Source organism: Mytilus californianus, unplaced genomic scaffold (genome assembly GCF_021869535.1).
Source record: "Mytilus californianus isolate M0D057914Y unplaced genomic scaffold, xbMytCali1.0.p SCAF_5, whole genome shotgun sequence".
NCBI classification, from domain to species: domain Eukaryota; kingdom Metazoa; phylum Mollusca; class Bivalvia; order Mytilida; family Mytilidae; genus Mytilus; species Mytilus californianus.
Genome location: NW_026262701.1, coordinates 1,509,505 through 1,528,768, shown reverse-complemented (window position 1 = coordinate 1,528,768; position 19,264 = coordinate 1,509,505). Strand labels below are relative to the sequence as shown.

The 19,264-nt window shown below is 31.7% G+C and overlaps 1 protein-coding gene across 11 annotated transcripts in view; it reads left to right on the top strand.

Moving 5' to 3' along the window:
* Nucleotides 1–19,264, top strand: part of LOC127700205 (cleavage and polyadenylation specificity factor subunit 1-like) — a 48,694-nt gene that overhangs the window by 8,334 nt on the left and 21,096 nt on the right. For all 11 annotated transcript variants that reach the window (XR_007981498.1, XR_007981497.1, XR_007981496.1 and 8 more), the window contains 18 exons: nucleotides 46–156; nucleotides 1,220–1,313; nucleotides 4,224–4,311; nucleotides 4,721–4,837; nucleotides 5,489–5,534; nucleotides 5,971–6,068; nucleotides 6,633–6,890; nucleotides 7,687–7,788; nucleotides 8,124–8,265; nucleotides 8,880–9,055; nucleotides 12,469–12,614; nucleotides 13,150–13,242; nucleotides 13,715–13,796; nucleotides 14,342–14,442; nucleotides 15,109–15,223; nucleotides 15,706–15,933; nucleotides 16,704–16,856; nucleotides 18,892–19,008. Coding sequence is in view for 2 of the 11 variants with exons in the window: in XM_052203611.1 (XP_052059571.1) it covers nucleotides 46–156; nucleotides 1,220–1,313; nucleotides 4,224–4,311; nucleotides 4,721–4,837; nucleotides 5,489–5,534; nucleotides 5,971–6,068; nucleotides 6,633–6,890; nucleotides 7,687–7,788; nucleotides 8,124–8,265; nucleotides 8,880–9,055; nucleotides 12,469–12,614; nucleotides 13,150–13,242; nucleotides 13,715–13,796; nucleotides 14,342–14,442; nucleotides 15,109–15,223; nucleotides 15,706–15,933; nucleotides 16,704–16,856; nucleotides 18,892–19,008 (2,267 nt within the window). In the remaining 9 variants the exon portion in view is untranslated. The remainder of the gene's footprint in view (nucleotides 1–45; nucleotides 157–1,219; nucleotides 1,314–4,223; nucleotides 4,312–4,720; nucleotides 4,838–5,488; nucleotides 5,535–5,970; nucleotides 6,069–6,632; nucleotides 6,891–7,686; nucleotides 7,789–8,123; nucleotides 8,266–8,879; nucleotides 9,056–12,468; nucleotides 12,615–13,149; nucleotides 13,243–13,714; nucleotides 13,797–14,341; nucleotides 14,443–15,108; nucleotides 15,224–15,705; nucleotides 15,934–16,703; nucleotides 16,857–18,891; nucleotides 19,009–19,264) is intronic.

Genomic DNA, 19,264 nt, shown 5'->3' with positions numbered 1-19,264 from the left:
AATCATCATGATTTCTATAGAATTTATTAATTGTAAATATTTTAGGTGGTGTTATGGTAGTGGCAGTTAATTCATTGTTATATCTAAATCAGAGTGTGCCACCTTATGGTGTAGCCCTCAACAGTATCGCATCATCCAGTACATTGTTTCCATTGAGTAAGTAATTATATCTTATATTGGGGTTTTTTTTCGTGTCGGCTTTTTTTTTGCGATTTGATGACAAAATGGGCAGGTTAACTTTTCACTGTGTATAATTTTCGCTAAATGGGAAAATACACGCCAAAAAATCACCGTATTGAATTGTGAAAGATGTAAACAACATAAACTTGATTGACTGACAGAGAATCGATAACAAATAAATACTTGTACTACAAACTAAATAACAGGTAATGTTTGGGTTATGACAACACTCCATTGATCTTCGCTAATTACCGTAACGTTTTTGAACATGTCACTGATTGCTGTGTTGTCAAAAAGGGATGACATGAATGATTAGTCAATTTGATTATTATGAAAACATAGATCTAAATTAATGATGCACACTTTTGTGATCTGCCGATCAACATGAAAGACTGATTTTAAAAATAATGTATTTTCACCTTTAGGGTGAAATGAGTTTGCATATCAGTTTCGTGTAAACTTGACAATTAATAGTATAATGTATGAAATGTTACTACAGCGATAAAGTTAGGAATATGCAGGGAAATTTACGCAGAGTCAAATTTTTGCCTTACTGTAGGTGCCGCGAATATAGAAAAAAATTAACACACGCGATATAAAACCCGATATACAGTATTTCATTGTTTGTCACTCTTATCAACAGAATCTTCATACTTTTATTTATTAAAAGCTGACACTCAGATTTATGTATACTACAAATTAGATAGTCTTTTTTATAACTGTAAAAAAAACTTATTATTGGCATACACCTGAAATTATTTCATATTTTCATCCTGACAATAGATATTTGTTTGACTTTTGATCGTACTAATTATAATTAAAATTAGATTACAAATATTGTTTTAGCTAATAATCCTAGGTTAAAAAAGTGCAGCAAAATTTAATGAGAAAGTCAGTATTTATGAGGTGTAATTGGAAGTCCCAAAACCATGGAAACTTCTAAACTTATCATATTTATTGTGTTTCAATTTCTGATGTTTATACTTTTGTGATCACTGAAATAATTATTTTGATGTATACATATTGTCATTTTTCCCAGGAACACAAGAAGGCATCAGAATAGCCTTAGATTGTTCACAGGCAGCTTTTATGACCAATGATAGACTAGTTCTATCTCTCAAAGGAGGAGAGCTGTAAGTAGTATATAACTCCATAGAAAAGCTGAGATTCACAATCCCAGCCCTCAGCTTGCCCCATTTGAATAGATATGACAAAGTACATGTTTGTTATGGAAAACTAGAAAAAATAAATTAGTCAGATCAGAAAAGTAAATAGGAAATAAGCGTAAGTAAAGGTATCATCATTTTGAATCCAAGACCGGATAGGGTAGATAATATAAATAAGAAGATGTGGTATGAGTGCCAATGAGACAACTATCCATCTAAGTCACAATGTGTAAAAAGTAAATAATTATAGGTCAAAGTACGGCCTTCAACACGGAGCCTTGGATCACAACGAACAGCAAGCTATAAAGGGCCCCAAAATGACTAGTGTAATTCAATTCAAACAGGAAAACCAACGATCTAATCTATATAAAAAAAAGAAACAAGAAACACTTATGAACCACACCAACAAACGATAACCACTGAACAACGGGCTCCTGACTTAGGACAGTATGAAATATAATTTACATTAAATGCCTTCTGAAAGACAGCGTAGGTCTCAGTGTCTTCCCTAGAAAATTTTTCATGCATGGTGGTTCCATGGTGAATTTCCAAGCGGCGCACGACGCTTCTTTTTCAGAATTAGTTACACTACATAATTTATGTAAACGGACAGAAAGTCACAAATTTGATAGGACAAAAAGTCACAAATAATTTGTCAACAATTGTTTGAATATATAAGAGAAAGATCTTGAAATATTTTCTTTTTATAACATATATTCATTCTAAAGTTTAAGAAATTGTTCATTAGTCTTGATAAATGAAAATTTATTAAATTTTAATCATGCAAAGGATAAATTTCTTGGCACCATGAAGCCATTGAAGTACCAAGCCACTTTGACATTTTGTTTTCTCAACAATTATTAGATCATTACTAATATTTATTAAATAAATTTTAATTACAAAGTTTCTTTTTATATAATTTATCAAGAAAAATACAAAAATGTTTATTTAAAATAAGTATTTTCTTATTCAAAGAAAAATAATCTCAAAACTGAATAGTGACTTTTTGTCCTGTGACTTTTTGTCCGTGACTTTTTGTCCTGTGACTTTCTGTCCTACATTCATAATTTATATGTTTAAAGCCATATACCAATCTAATTGTTTTATTATAGGTACAGCAATTCATATAAGTCATGGAACTTTAAAGTATTTATTACAGATGAGAGGAATTAATGAAAGACCTTAAAAACAATAATAAAAATAATCAGTCTGCAATAGTTATTTACAAATTAATGTCATGTACACATTATTTTGTTGATATCTTCCTCTGTTTCAACTTTCCAAAGGTCACCACACTTTTTTCAAAATCAAAATCTTCCTCCTTTGGTCCTTCAATTGATATATGCATTAAGCACTTTTTGGCATAGTCTGTTTCTCAAAAGTGTTTAAACTCTGTTTAAACATGAAAAACACCTTTCACAATCATCTGTTGAAACTGGCAAAATCAGACCAATTGCTGCATACTTAGACAGACAAGGATACAAAGTTCCAAGACTGGCCACTTTGTTCATTGTCTGCCTAAATGTCATGTCTTTACATTCTTTCACTAACAGTGTCCTCAGTTTGCTGGTAGAATGGTTTCAGCATCAACAGCAAGTTGTTAAATAAAACTTTGAATGTCATCATTGCTTCACAGAAATTTTACAGGAAACAATAAAAAAAAAATTAATTGCGTTAATTACAGAAGTCGTTTATGAAGAATACCTGACATACGGACATACGGATGACATATTTGGCAATTACCTGTTTGGAAGCTAAGCTGACATTTTATTTCATGACAATTAACTGTTTTTCTTAAATACATCCCTGTGCGATTTATTTATAACGCTCCATAATTGTAAAAATCCTATCTTGCCGAAGTGAAAGAAATTTAGCCCCACTTGTGTAAAAAACGGCAAATGAATGCGCTACACTTAAGCTCCATGTGACCCATTGAAATAAAAATAGAACAACACAAGTTTATTAAAAACTATATTTCCGTAAATAACTACGTATATTTTGAAAGTTTTTCTATCAAATTTTTTAAATATTTCAGAAGACAGTCTTTTTCTCGGCCCGGTGGCGGTGATGTGTATTCTTTGATATAATCAATCAACCGCGACTAATCTAAAAATAACTGATTGTTGTGACCAATCTGGCAATCAAAAAATAACTCATCGATGTAAATATAGCTGATGAAAAAACTACGAAACTTTATTTAAAAAAAAGTTGTGTCCATCCTCGGTGAAATTACGTTAGTTTTATTTTATAATACCAGAGACTATACCAAAATTTAAATTTCTACTTTTAAAGATCACAGTAAAATAACGATGTCAAACAACGGGGGCCGTTTTAAGGTGAAATTTATTCTGGAAAAGGTTAAACTATTTATTTAGCACAGAAAGATATGCATTGGAGATTAATCTGACTATTTATTTATCAGCTAACTGGCAACTTCTATTATGTAACCGAAGTCTCGATGCATAACCAACTAATCAAGACGGTTGTAAAATCCTGGAACGCGCGACGTGATGCATCCAATTATGATTCGGATGAGTTTAAAACACCTGTGGAGTGTTGTCACTTGTCACTTCACTTTCAAAATATCAACAATAAATATTTTACACAGTTATAATTTTCACACATAGCGGGATGCATTGCGGCAATGATGAAAGCATGGCGATCGAAATTTATACGTAGCGGTACCGCAATGCTTGAATAGCCTAGGGAAAACACTGGGTTTGCTATAATAACTATAAATGATAAAGACATGTGTATTTGTTTGTGATATGAGTGGATGGAATCAAAATCAGCTGACAATAAGTTTTCTCAAATTTTATGCTGGAATTAGTTCTTGATGAGGAAGTTACTGTTTTTTGCTTTGCTTTATTTCTTTAGATATGTCCTTACATTAGTGGTTGATGGCATGAGAAGTGTTAGAAGTTTCCACTTTGACAAATCAGCAGCTAGCGTCCTTACTACATGTGTAAGTATCATTTGACAATATCAATTTTAAAAGATCAGATTACCTTTTTAACACATAATTTCTCTTCAAGATGCTTGCAGCCAATAATATCAAACAAAAAAATAGGCCTCAAGAAAGGTTTAATCTGGCTTAAGATTCAGAGTCAACTCTTTATTTCCAAATCAGCAACATTAAGATTATGGGATCTTATTTTATCATTTATATCCACATGGAACCTTATACTTTATATAAATCTTCATCAGTCAGTTATTTAAATGAACTTGCAGATGATAATTGTTTTCCATGAAATGAAGATATATTACCAAATGAATAAAAAATGTAATGTGAAAGACAGACATAAAATATTTAGATTTTGCTATAGTTGGATTTGTCAGGCACTTGTTTTGATAATTCTGTTTATATACTTAAGATGTGTATATGTGAGGAAGGGTTTTTATTCCTTGGATCAAGACTTGGCAATTCTCTATTGCTCAAATATACAGAGAAGGCCCAGGATCAGATAGAATTAAGAGAAGAACCAAAAAAGGTAAAGATATTTATCTACCAAAACTAACAAAATTATACATTCTATAAGAATACTAAATACAATGAAGATTAATACAGTTTTTAAAAAAGAGTCAACAAATTTCTGTAAATTCATTGATATTAATATACTACTGTGGATTCATTTATTTTCGTGGATACCAATTTTCGTGGCTTGATGAAAACTTGCATTTTCGTGGATATTTGATTTCGTGGTTTTTCTAGATTTTGCATACATTCCTATAGAAAATTTGTAATTCGTTGAACATTTAAATTCGTGGTTCCCCTGAACCCATGAAATCCACGAAAATTGGTATCCAACGAATAATAATGAATCCACAGTAATTTTCACGGACTTCGCAGGTAAAGGCAAACTCTCAATAAGTCTGTATACAGAATTTGTAATCATGAAGTTAATGGTTTATCGTCAATCCAGGAAAATTGGTGCCCATGCATATAAATGAATTGACTGTTATATCCTGTACAATAAAAACATCTTTTGATAGAAAATAATTTTTAGAAATAATATACAATATTATAATGATGCTATTATAAGTTTCAGTACTCAAATAGGAAGATTTTTTTACTATGGTAATATTTGTGATTATCTTTGTTATTTATCTCCTGTATCTATATTTATTTCTGTAAATTTTAGGAAGAACCACCAACTAAGAAAAAGAAAGTAACAGAATCGGAAGTCGGTAAGATGTTCATTACAGATGTAGTTTAGTGAAATTGTTTGTAGGTTAATAAAAGAATAGAATATATCTAAGCATTTAGTAACATAGAAGATATTCTCCTCCTTTCCATTCTTCAATATTCATCGTGTCAAAAAAGTAACGGGGGAGAAGATACCAAGGGGTTGATTAAAACCATAAGTCAAAAAAATAAACAAAGAACACAGTGGCCAAAAGAAAAACAACGAAAAGGGAAAATACATTCCACAAAACTCAACACAGAAAACCAAAGATTAAGCAACTTAAAGTTATTATTAAATAACCAATAATGCATTATACACATTTGTATTGCCTAGTAATTTGAATTGTTTCTGATAATAAACTTCATTTGACAAATAATAGATTGAGAAAATCTAATGAAATGAAAACTAATTTGATATGGTCTCTTTAATTTTAAAAGCATCAGATGTATCACAGATTGAAAACTTATACGAGTTAGAAGTTTATGGTAGTGCTGAAAACCCAAAAGGAACAACTATTGCAAGTTACTCTTTTGAGGTAAGAATCATGCAGTTGTTTTATCACAATAAAAAAAAAACAGATACTGTCCATATGATCTAAATATTACATTTTAACATAGTGTAAACAGTAACTTTTTACACATTGTGACTTGGAAGGAGTGTTGTCTCATTGGCACTCATACCACATCTTATTTCCATGGAAATTTTCCTTGGTTATAATTTTTTGGATTGAAATGCATTAACCTTTCATGTGGGGTGGGGGTTAAATTAGTGCATTAAACTTAAAGTTTCTCCTACACATCAATAATGTGGATTTTTACAAACTATTTATGCAAAGGATATTTAAGTGCATTTTACATGATCATGAAACATCTCTTGCTCAAAAAATTTCACATAAAAATTTTTTTTAGGTTAAGCACAGATTTCCCTTTTATCAACTTACTATATTACATGTTTCATCTTCAGGTAGTTGAATTTTTATTTTCAAAATTATAACATGAACAAATTTATTTGAACTGATCACGTTAGCAATCCAAGTGATAAGTTTTCAAAGTAATACCATGAGTAAGGAAAAAAAGTTGATACATAACTTTTGCTGTAGGTATGTGATAACATTTGGAACATAGCACCTTGTGCCAATATTGTGATGGGGGAACCAGCTTTCCTGTCAGAAGAATTCAGTGGAACAGATAATCCAGATATAGAACTGGTTACAACGTCAGGCTACAGCAAGAATGGTGCCCTGTCCGTCCTACAGAGAACAATCAGACCACAGATAGTCACGACCTTTGAACTTCCTGGTTGTATAGACATGTGGACAGTCAAGGGAGAATTACCTGAGGAAGAAGGTGGAAGTAGGGTATGTCAACATGAGTACATTTTTGTACTGTAACTTACCCTGCATATGGGAGTAGGGATGGCCTTTATTGTCAAATGTCAATGGTCTCCGTTTTTGGAGAGCAAGTGTCAAATGAACCCAAAAATTTTATTTTCATCATCACAGCATGTGTTTGAGCTAGACAGAGAAAAATGTTCATTGTTGAATTTTTTTGTGCCCCACCTTATGTCCAATCAACTTGAAACTTAGTACACATGTTCCCTTTGATATGATCTTTCCAATTTTTAATGTCAAATTAGAGTTTTACAATTTCACGGTCCACTGAACATAGAAAATGATAGTGTGAGTGGGGCATCTGTGTACTATGGACACATTCTTGTTTATTGATAATTGTCATGTGGGGTATAAACTGGCACGTCATCCCACCCTTGTAAATGGAAATCTTTATCTGAAATACAGTGATCTTGTGTATGTATCTATTGTTATAGGAATATTCTCAAACTTTATTTAATTAGATGAATTTGCAACTTAAGGGCAAAGAATACCAGATGGACAATGCACAATATATGTGTTATTGTATATGTGTTTATTCATTTTAACAACTGTTTGGTCCATTTATGCCACCATTTAATGAACCTTAAAAAAATGGAAACAAAGAAATTAAGGAAAATTTCCTTATAAGATAAAATTGTTTAATCATCTATAGTAAATTAAAATTAGAGACAAGTAATTTCAACTTTTGGAGATGGAATAAAAGACCTCATTTAGCCTGCGAACAACAAATTTATATTGTAATATAATTGAATGGTGTTTTTAGACGAGTATTGAAGGTGACACAACAAACACAGAACAAGAAGACAAAGATTCTGTCAAAGATGGTCATGCCTTCTTAATCCTCAGTCGTGAAGACTCAAGTATGGTAAGATAACCCTCAGTATTATTTCTTTTTGTTTCTTCTGTAAATATAAAAAATGCAATAAAAGATCTGGCTAATATGGCCAACTTATGTTTGTCAGCCTCTACCTTTGACGAAAATTCCAACGTTTCATCGCTGTGGTGGGATCCAGGGAATTCAAAGACACAATTCGTTCACTTATAAAAAAGGTGCTTTTAATATTTCAATATGTGATAATCTTTGCCCTTTACTTATTAAAACTTGTTGTTTTTCTCCAAAAAGAAGGAGAATAAGGATAAACTGATTACTTGCATCTAAGTCTTAAAAAATGAATTAAAATTGTTTTTTTTTTTTTATAGATTTTACAGACTGGTCAAGAGATTATGGAATTAGATCACAGTGGGTTTAGTACACAGACAGCTACAATCTTTGCTGGAAACATTGGTGACAATAAATATATCATACAAGTGTCTCCATCTGGTGTTAGACTGTTAGAGGGAGGTAAATATACTTTTACATTTTTTGTGATTTTATATAGCATCCTGGTATACAGGGAATTTTGAGAAATACCTTCATGTTTATAGAGATTATATACAGTAGGGTTCATCTGACCTTGACCTAATTTTTATGGTTCATTGGTCAATGTTCAGTTTTCATATTTAGGTCTGTTTCTCAGACGCTACATGCAATAGAATAACTATTTGGTGTATGGTGTGATTTTGAGGTGTACATGTCTGTCTGGTGGGAATCCTTTGACCTTGACCTCATTTACATGGATCATTGATAATGTTAAGTTTAAGTGATTCTTGTAGCAAAAACTTCATATTACAGACTTTCAAAATAGTTCAATCATATGATAAGTAAAGCAGGTGAGACATTTGAGAATGTACACTTTTGTCATACATTACTGTAAAGTTTATGTAATATCTGTAGTAATACCTTTATCTCAAAGACTTTCAACATAAATTAAATCATGATCAGTAGAGCAGGCAAGACATTTCAGTGTGTGCACTCTTTTCATAAACTTGTAGATATTTGCAAGTAGTATCAGCATTATTTTAATTTAAAAAAACTGTACATGTAGTATAATATACTTCTTTGAACCCAACTTACAGTGAAACAGCTGCAGTACCTGACTGTAGAACAGACATCAACTATTTGTCACTGCAGTGTATCTGACCCTTATGCACTGTTAATGACAGAGGCAGGCATGATTTTCTTACTGACCTTAAAACAAGACGCAGTTAGTGGAAACAGTCGTCTCTCCATGACCAAGCCCTTACTTCCTCAGGTATGTTAATTGTCCATGGAATCAGTCTATGCTTAACAAACCTGTTAAATAGCAGGTAGACACATTAGCATTTCACATGATCATGCCCTTTCTTTGACAGGTGTGAACATATTACCTTTTAAAAAAGATGACCAATCACTATTGAATAAAGACATGGTATTTATTATATGAGTTTCATTTTTTTGGAAAATGACGCTATCAGCGGCATGTTTCCGATACCATTGACCAGAACTAACGGAAGTTGATTATACCTCCGCCTACCGCACTCGGTTTCATATTTACTATTTTACATACTAACTGGAAACTGCTTGTTTTACGCTACACTCGAACAAAGTGTTGTAGTCGGACGGGATCCAGCTTACATACGTTATTTTATTTACCAAAAAGATATCTTGACCTGTCCATATGTTTTTTGTTATTAAATGGTATTTGGAGCTATCCCTTTGTTATATTTTTCATATTTATTCGAGCTTTCACTTTTATGCACATGTCTTACAATCGTAAACACTCGGTATGTATACATGATAAATAGATCCGTTTTGTTATGGTGTTGGACTTTTTACCCTCCAATGATCAGCAATCGCTAGACAAAATAGTTCTCCGAAATAATGTCAGCCTTTCATGCCATTTCAACTTTACAATCATTAAAAAAGTACTAATCCGAATCATTTTGATATCCATTGGATAGAAACTGGTCTTTATCCAGATTTACGAAGATTTTAATAATCGGACATTAGTAATACGGTTATACCCACGCGGTGCGTATGAATCTTTGTTTACAAAGTTATAGCAGCAGAGTCTGTAACTGTATCATTATTAATTAACTACACTGTTATTGTACTTATTATGATGAAAACTGCATATGCAATATAAGATGTCAACTCGGCCAATACAGATTTTTTTTCCGTATTGTCCGAGTTCTGATCCGGCCAAAACAGGATTTCGGAACGTCTCTAGTTTTTAGATCGTAAGTCACGATAAACTCAAACTGAAAGAAAAAAGTTGTTTGTACGACGCAGTTTTTATTTACTCACCATAAACAAGCTGAAACGTTCAGTTTGGCATATATTTTAGGTTAAAGACGGTCCCATTCATTTGAAAAGCATTTTGAAAGTAGACGATGGAATTATTTCAGGTTTGGGGAACGAGTAAATTATCACAAAGTTCATTTCTTGACGACCTCATAATTTCATCATGTCGATGGTACAAATCGATTTTTACTGTTTACTTTCGCTTCTCATGTTTTGTAAACGGTCTTTTATTTTTAAACCCAAACCAGGCATATGCATTCTGTAATTGTGCAAATCTTCGTTCTTTGGTCAATTGGCTTATGGATAGTTGTATCAATTTCAACTCTTACATTATTTTTTTAAAAATATATTTGCATTACACATGCAATGGCAGTACCTTTCCAATAACTATTTATGTGTTGTGTCTAAATTAAAGTTGTAACACTTTAGAGTGACTGGAAAGGGTAGAAAAATTTATCAGATGAGAAAAGGCTGAAGATACATGGAAACGGCACCAAATCATTAGATATTGCATCTTATAAAAAGAAACTGAGATTTGGATACTTCCACTTCAAGGTAAAAATGTTTATCTCTTGTGAAATGAAATAAAAAAATATTGTAACACTGTAGTTAATTAATAAAGATACTATTACATGTATTTCTGTATTGGCCTTATTGTTGGTCCTCGGCCAGCAGTATTGGCATTCGGCTTCGCCTCAGACCAATACACCAAGACATGGACCAATAACAAGGACAATACAGAAATACTTACGCAATAATATTATAGAATGACAGTATGGTTCAATAGCGGGAATCAGCCCCTCAACTACTTTTTACATAAATATAACTTCTGGCTTCATATCCTTGTTCGTCTTGTCTGGAGATCTTGTTGTAGTTCCAGTTAGGCAAGCATTTTAGAGACGTATCCCGTCCATCCTCTCTTGACTTGTAATTTCTGGTGATAGATTTTGTCGCTTGACGTTGTATCCTTTCAAGCTTGTTTTTTTTTTTGTTACCGTGTAGGGTCCCATACTATGGCTCCATATTAAATTGTAAGATCCATTCCTAAAGGTCTAGATCATTGTTCTAATCTGACACAAATTTCAATAACTGGAATGCTACCCAAGTTGAATATATGGTGACCTACTAGAACAGCATTATCACTATTGAAATTGTGTTTAATACCATGATTGTTCAATGTCATTAACTTAAATGGAGACAGACATTTGACCTGAAAGGTGGTGTGGGAGTGCAAAATCAAAAACTAACTGACTATGATATATGGTTAAAGAATGAATATCAATTACATGGGTCAACATGGTCAAGGGCAGAGTTGTTATGAAATAACAATATGGCAGAGAAGTGGTTTCAAGTTTCATATAAAGCGACCTGACTGACATGAAGTAAAAAATCAAAGGAGTATCCCTATTTGTCTAATCTTCAAGGTGAAATAAAACTAGTAAAACAATATTATACTATTGTCTAAATCTACAGAAATAATTTGCTTCAAGTAACAGAATTAACTAGGTCACTAGTAACTTATTTAATGAGTATGTGGGGTATAAGAGCTTGATAACAACAGGCTCTTCATAATCATTTGGTTTGAAAAGGATACTAGTAGTCTATATTCTTGATTTAGAAAAATGTAATTGCAAGACAAAAATCACATTACTTAGAATACTTTAGATCATTCAGGTAGTCTTTATTTATATGTACAAAAGAACAGCCAGTAGTCATTGGATATTGTAGATCATTCAAATAGTCTTGACCTATTTATTAGTACAAAAGAACAGCCAGTAGTCATTGGCTATTGTAGATCATTCGGGTAGTCTTGACCTATTTATTTATAGAAAAAAACAGCCAGTAGTCATTGGATACTGTAGATCATTCAGGTAGTCTTGACCTATACATTTGTACTAAAAAAACAGCCAGTTGTCATCTTCACATAACACACACATATACGAATATCAATTATATGCTTACGAGACATGTTGGAATGTTAAACTAATTACGGTATGTGAAAATCAAGACTTGCATAAAAAATATCACAATATTAGAGACAGTGGCGTCATTTTTCCTCAGAGCTTTCAGCTCTTTGATTGGGAGGATGGAATCTATTGATTTAAAAAATAATATGGAGTGATTGATTTTGAATATCTCAAGATAGAAATTACAGACATGAAAAATGGATTTTGCCTTCATTTCAAGAACACAATTTTCTGTTTTTCTGTAAGTTTTAATTCCATATGGAATCTTGGAAAATAGTTAAAATATTTTTTGTAATTTGTTTGCAACATTAAGATTCCTATAAAAAAAGTTCAAGATTTGATCTTGATGGATATTATTATACATTTTACAAAATTAGAAAAAAAACAACAAAGGTTTACACTTGTTTTCTTTCAGCACTCAAAGATTTTAACATTGTGTACTTACAAAGATAAAAGTGGTTTATTTAGAACCAAACCTGTCAACGAAAACGAGGTGCCAGCACCTGTTGAGACGAAACCTAATCGAAGTTCCATTGAAAAGGTCTATAATATGGATTCTAGGTAAAAAAATAAGTCCTTTAAAGTTTGGTAAATATTGTTAACTAACTAATATTTTGCTAGCTATTTGTTTTCATGAGTAGAAAAGTAATATGAATTCAAATATAAACAGTCATGAATATGAACTTGGATCTTTTCTTATATGAATGCATAAAATGTTAGAAAATAGCAAATAAAAAAAGGCTGCAAAATTGACCGAAAAGGGCTATAGGCCAAAAAAAGTAGTCACGAAAATAATTTGGTTTACAGTAGAAGTTATATTATGGCAACAAGATGCTTTAATACCTGAAAACAAGTTTTTGATAACAAGTATCAAGAAGAGATAAAATGCGTTTGTATATAGTGAAAATAAGGCGCACATACAATTATTTTCTAATATATGAAAAGTTTAAGGTTTTTATTTTAAGATCAGAAATTTTTACTCCTATATCCAAATATAAATTTTTAGAGATGAAATTTGGGGTAAATCTTTTAACATGTATTTAGGGGAGGGGAAGACACTAGCATCAAAATGTCAGTTTACCCATTTATATTACAGCAATGTAGATGATGAAGATGAATTATTGTATGGTGATACAGATACATCTGTTTTCTCCTCATCGATGGATACCTCACAGACAGAAATCAAAAGGTTAGTTAAATTCTGAGTGAATTCTAATAACAAGGTTTAACTGACTTTTGATTATTTTGTACATTTTGTTTTTGCTGAAATTGAAGTAGGCAAAGAAAAATATAGGTGTTCTGTTGCAAGGCAAAATTTTTGTCCTTTTCAAAAATATCTTCTTTTTCTAATGGATTTCCAGGTTAGTCAACCCACTTTGCCTAATCCAACTTTTGGATTTAGGTTCAATTCGTTTTCTTCTGAATGTGCATGAAATATTTGCCACTGGATGTGAAGTAAACAATAATCAATCAATTATTTGATATTTTGATTTAATTATTATTCTTCAGAAAATATTTTTATTTAAAATCTTGCATGGAGCAATCAGATGATGAACATTTAGATTTGTTGATAAAACTTTGCCTTGAGGAATTTTCTGTAATTTAAACTACTGTTGTATATTGTTTCATTAACAATATTTTTGTTTCAATCTGTATTTCAGTCCAACAAAGTCTTCTCGTCTTCAGAATGATATAAAACCAACATATTGGGCCTTAGTTTGTAGAGAAAATGGAGTTTTAGAGGTATTGTTTTTATATGATCTATATGCTATACAAGTTTCAAATTTAAGTTTAAGAAGTAGAAATTCATAAACATGATGATCAGGTTAATATTAAAAAAAAACACACTACAGTTTAAAAATTATAGAAAGGTGAGAAATGTATTATTAAGGGACATAACTCTCAAATATCACAGGTATGTTTAGGTCAACCATTTTCATAAAAATATTCTACACTTCTAAGTAAAACAGATTATTTTATTTCTGTGTCACATGAGACTTTAATAAACCTTTAATATATCTGAAATAGCAATAATTGATCTCGCATTCTTGTCTATTCTTCAATAATCACAATAATAAATTCTCGCAATAATTTCTGAATTTACAGTATATGCAATATGGAATATAAAGGAGAGGTGGTATGATTGCCGATTAGACAACTTTCCGCCAGAGACCAAATGAGATAGATTTAAGCAATTTCTCTAACTACCATCACTACAAAAAAAAATTATGGATTGACAACCCATTTTTGAAATATATAGTAAAGATAAGAAACATCATTATTTTCAGATTTACAGTATGCCAGACTTTAAGTTATCTTATTATGTTAAAAATTTCCCTATGGGCCAGAAGATTCTGGTAGATAGTGTGCAGGTTAAAGACAAACTGAGGTAAGATTTACATAGTAAAAGCTGACAATTTTGGATTATCTACCAAATATGTTTATAATTTAAAGACATGATCATAAGGCATCATTTTTAAGTAGATAATGATTTATTTTTATTCCTTGGGGTCCAATTTTTGTTGAATTCGTGGGATTAGGGAAACCACCAATTAATATGTTCAACAAAGTAAAAATTTTCTTTCGGCTTTTGTGAAAACTTGTGCAAAACCACAAATCAAAAGCCACAAAAATATATTTTTCATGAATCATGAAAATCAGTATGTCCCTTATGAGGATCTTCAGATATTTGTCCTCCTTTAATTAGATAGACCGGCTGATGACTGTTCTCAGAACTGATTTAGTGATTTCTTATGCAACTTAGTATATTTAAACTATTCCTAAAGTACTGATTTAAATTTCATTATTTAGTCTATTTAAACATTCTTTTAATTTTTGTATGTTGATTGAGGACTGTTCCACAATTGATTGTATGGGAGGCTGGGGTCAGCAGGCATAAAAAGTGCCTTTGGATATTACTTATTGATTCCAAAAACTCAGAAGGATATGGAAGTTGTAAGATTACTGTTCCAACTTTCGTATTAATTAATTTGACCTTTATTGATTCCAAACTCTCAGTATTAGACAGTATGTATGTTTGCTTATATATTTACAGTACTGGGTCATCATCATTTGCAGATAGAAGTGATAAATTACTTGGAGAGATGCCAGTATTGAAAGAAATTTTAATGGTTGGTTTAGGTTATCGTAAAACAAGACCTTATTTAATGGTAAGTATACCTCCTTCTGGATCAGTATAGTTCTACAATATAAGAAAATGCCCATTTTTGGGTATCACTCTATGCCTTTCTGTCTGTGTCTTGTATGAGCAACTCCTCCTTAATGGCTTTAGGATATTGATGAAACTATACACAGTTGTAGAACACTTAACTCAGAATGTTAAAAACGAATATAATCCAGGTCCTACCTGTTAAAAGGGGAGATAACAGAATTAACTTGCCCAGCAATATGTTGTTATAGTCTTTAGTTCAAGCAACACCAGCTAAACAGCTTAACAGATGTTGATGAAACTTTACACAGTTGTATAGGAAGAAGATACTAGCTAAAATGGGTTTTTAAAATTCACATCTAAGAATAATTTCACTTTGCCTGCAGTCTTAATGATATGAAAATAAGAAGATATGGTATGCTAATGAGACAACTATCCACCAGAATTTATAGCTTGCTAAAAAACAACATTTTCTTCCTTCAGGCAAGAATTGAGGATGACTTTTATATGTATGAAGCATTTCCATACTTCCAAGCTTCAATAGATAACCATCTAAAATTACGATTTAAAAAAGTGCAGCACAATTTGATTATGAAGGACAGGAAATCCAGGAAGAAACGTATAGAAGATGAAGGGCTGCCTGATGAGACGATAAGACAACAAAGAGTTGCTAGGCTTAGATACTTTGAAGATGTTGCAGGTTACAGTGGGGTAAGATCAGATTTTTTCTAAAGTTAAAAGGGGATTTGTGGTGAACTTTATTTTAAAATGCATGTAGTGAAAATACATCTAGTTACTGTAAATTCAGGAATTATTGCAAGGTTTTTATTAATGCGACTAGGTGAGTATCGCAATATTAAGAACTCGCATTTAGATAACTAAAACATAGATCTGTATGTAGATTTTTCTGAAATCGCAATAATTAAAATCGCATTCTTATCCATTTTTGAAAAATCGCAATAATAAATGCACGCAATACTTTCTTAATTTACAGTATTTGCTGAAAAGGTTCTTTTTTAAATCTTGTTTTTGAGGAAAATAATTATTTTGTTACAACTTTTTAGTTAATCAGTTATATTTTTAAATTACCACTGGTCAATATAATTGTTTAAATGTTCCTCTTAGGATATATAGTAGGGGGCTTTTAGTTTCCAGGGCGTCATTAAATTATTTTGCTAATTTTTGGGCATATTATATTGTTACAGGTATTTGTTTTGTGGACCACGTGGAAGTCTACGAATACATCCCATGATTATACTGTATATATTGTTATTTACAGGTATTTGTTTTGTGGACCTTACCCTCACTGGATCTTCATGACCACACGTGGAAGTCTACGAATACATCCCATGATTATACTGTATATATTGTTATTTACAGGTATTTGTTTTGTGGACCTTACCCTCACTGGATCTTCATGACCACACGTGGAAGTCTACGAATACATCCCATGATTATACTGTATATATTGTTATTTATAGGTATTTGTGTGTGGACCTTACCCTCACTGGATCTTCATGACCACACGTGGAAGTCTACGAATACATCCCATGATTATAGACGGCCCTATCACATGTTTCTCATCATTCCATAATGTCAACTGTCCTAAAGGTTTCCTGTACTTCAACAAACTGGTAAATAAAGGTTCCAAGTACAAATGAACTTTTGTTGATATTCCATTCTGCTATAGTTCTGTTGTTTAATCTTATTATGTAATGTATGAGTTGTGTCTGATAGAAATAGACCTTATGCAAGTACACATATAAATGTACATGTATAAGACTTTGGTTGATTTCGGAACATTCAAATACGAAATAAAAGATGAATATTGGTCTGTTTTGTGGAATCCTTATAATAGCTCTATATTCAAACAGTTACTTAATCTGTATAGTGATTTTTTTAACCCATAATAGGTTAATAGATGTATTGATATTCATTTGTATAAGGTCAGTTTCTATCCGATGCAGCTCATATATACATGTAGAAAGCACAACATTTTAAACTGGTATGAAAGAAGTTTGTATTTTCTTCCTTTTGATATCCATCAGTGATTTAAAGAAAAGGTATATAAACGAACATACAATAGAAATCTCAACAGCTCTATTATAATGGCTGTGTCAGATTTAAACGCATGGGTTATATGGGAGGCACTCAATTTAATAAATTGTGGGTGGTTGCATTTTTAGAATTTTGTGAGAATAATTATTTTTTTTATTATGGTTGGTTTGGGTCTACAAATTATGCCTCCCCCTTTCCCTCCCATGCGTTTAAATCTGGAACAGCCCTAATGGAATTTTGAATAAGAAAAACACAACTACCAGCACAACACTGTATCAAAGAATGCTCACCCAGTGTTCCCGCCTGCCCAAAATAGAAGGCCGGCCCGACCGTGGTGCCCTTACCCCCGCCCCTCTGCCCTCCAAAGCCTAAAAATGCCCCCTTCTGCCACTTCAAAAAATAAACTTTCCAAATTGCATGCCTACCGGCGTGGCGTTTCCGGTAAAATTGTTAACTGAGTGTAACACTTTAATTAACTGACAATGTCATAAAGTTAAATACCATGCCTTTGGCAGTTTTATCACCTCTATTAATGATTGTTTACTGCTAATTAGGGGATTAAAGATAATTGAACAAATAGGTACTAGGTATATTTATTACAGAATGAAAATGTCCACATGTTATCCTTTTGTAATATTTATGTACAGGATGTACAACATAAAAACTTTATTTTTAAAAGTAGGCATTAAATAAAATTAAAATGTTAAACAATTTTAAAGGCAAACATAAATTGGTTAAAGAAAGTTTTGTTTCATAACCCTGAGTATGAAATTAAAGAAATTTGTATTTTGAACAAAAAAACAAAATTGCACCACTTCCTGTTTAACTTCTTGTATTTATACTCCTCACATAGGAACACTTAACAAATGCTTTAATTCATAACAATTATGGAGAAAAAAGGTAACTGTTAATACCTTCTGCAATGTATGCATTAGTAAAATATTATCATATACTGTCTCACCTGTTATATTTATAAAACTCCTTACTTAGGAGCACTTTGGTGTGCACTTAAAAAATACTTTTTTGTAACAATTTAAATGAGAAAAAGTAACTTTCAATAACATATATTTTAAGTTTGAACAAGTAATTTAAATTTACATATATTTTTATTGCATTAAAAAATCATGTTTGCATGTTTACCTCCATCTTTCAAAACTACTTGTTTATTTTTATAGACTGGTAGCAGTAATAAAACATTGAAATTTCTGATGATTATTTTCCTTACCAAATGTACAAGTTTGTTTAGATTATAATCAAAATGATATGCTTTGCATCATGGTATGATAATTTGATAAAAAAAAAATCTTACTGGAATCAATATTAAGAACACAATTATTTCTAAATGTGCTTGAAATACAACTAAATAAATGTCCTCTAGTTGAGCCTAGCAGTATTCAAGGTAATTTATACACTGTCCAATAGTGCCTTTACAATCTGGGTTATTGCGCTAAAGTGCCCTTTCAGACAAATAGCACCCTTCTGCCCTGAGATTCAAGCTGGAACACTGTCACCGTTACTGAATGTGAAGTCAAAATACTAAACTGGCTGATAGGGAATCGTGCTATATTTCTGTTACAGTATTTTAAACATGTAATGTTTCTATGTTTGCAGGGAGAGTTGAGAATCACTGTTTTACCTACACATTTGACATATGATGCACCATGGGCAGTGAGGAAAATACCTTTGAGATGCACCCCACATTTTGTAGCTTACCATCCAGACAGTAAGGTAATGTGTCAAAATACTTTCATTCTGATAATTGTCAATATCAGCATAATTGTATGATTTAACTTGAAAAGAGTATTGATAATAAAAATCAGTTAGTTATATCTCTTAATTAGCTTAGTTTATATTTATATTTCCAGTCCAGTCTTAAGGACAAATACATGATTTACCCACCTACAGTTATCAAAACAACCAGCCTATTATGTGTAAAAGTCTGTCATTTTATTTCTGTTTTTGGCTCCAAGTATTGATTGTGATA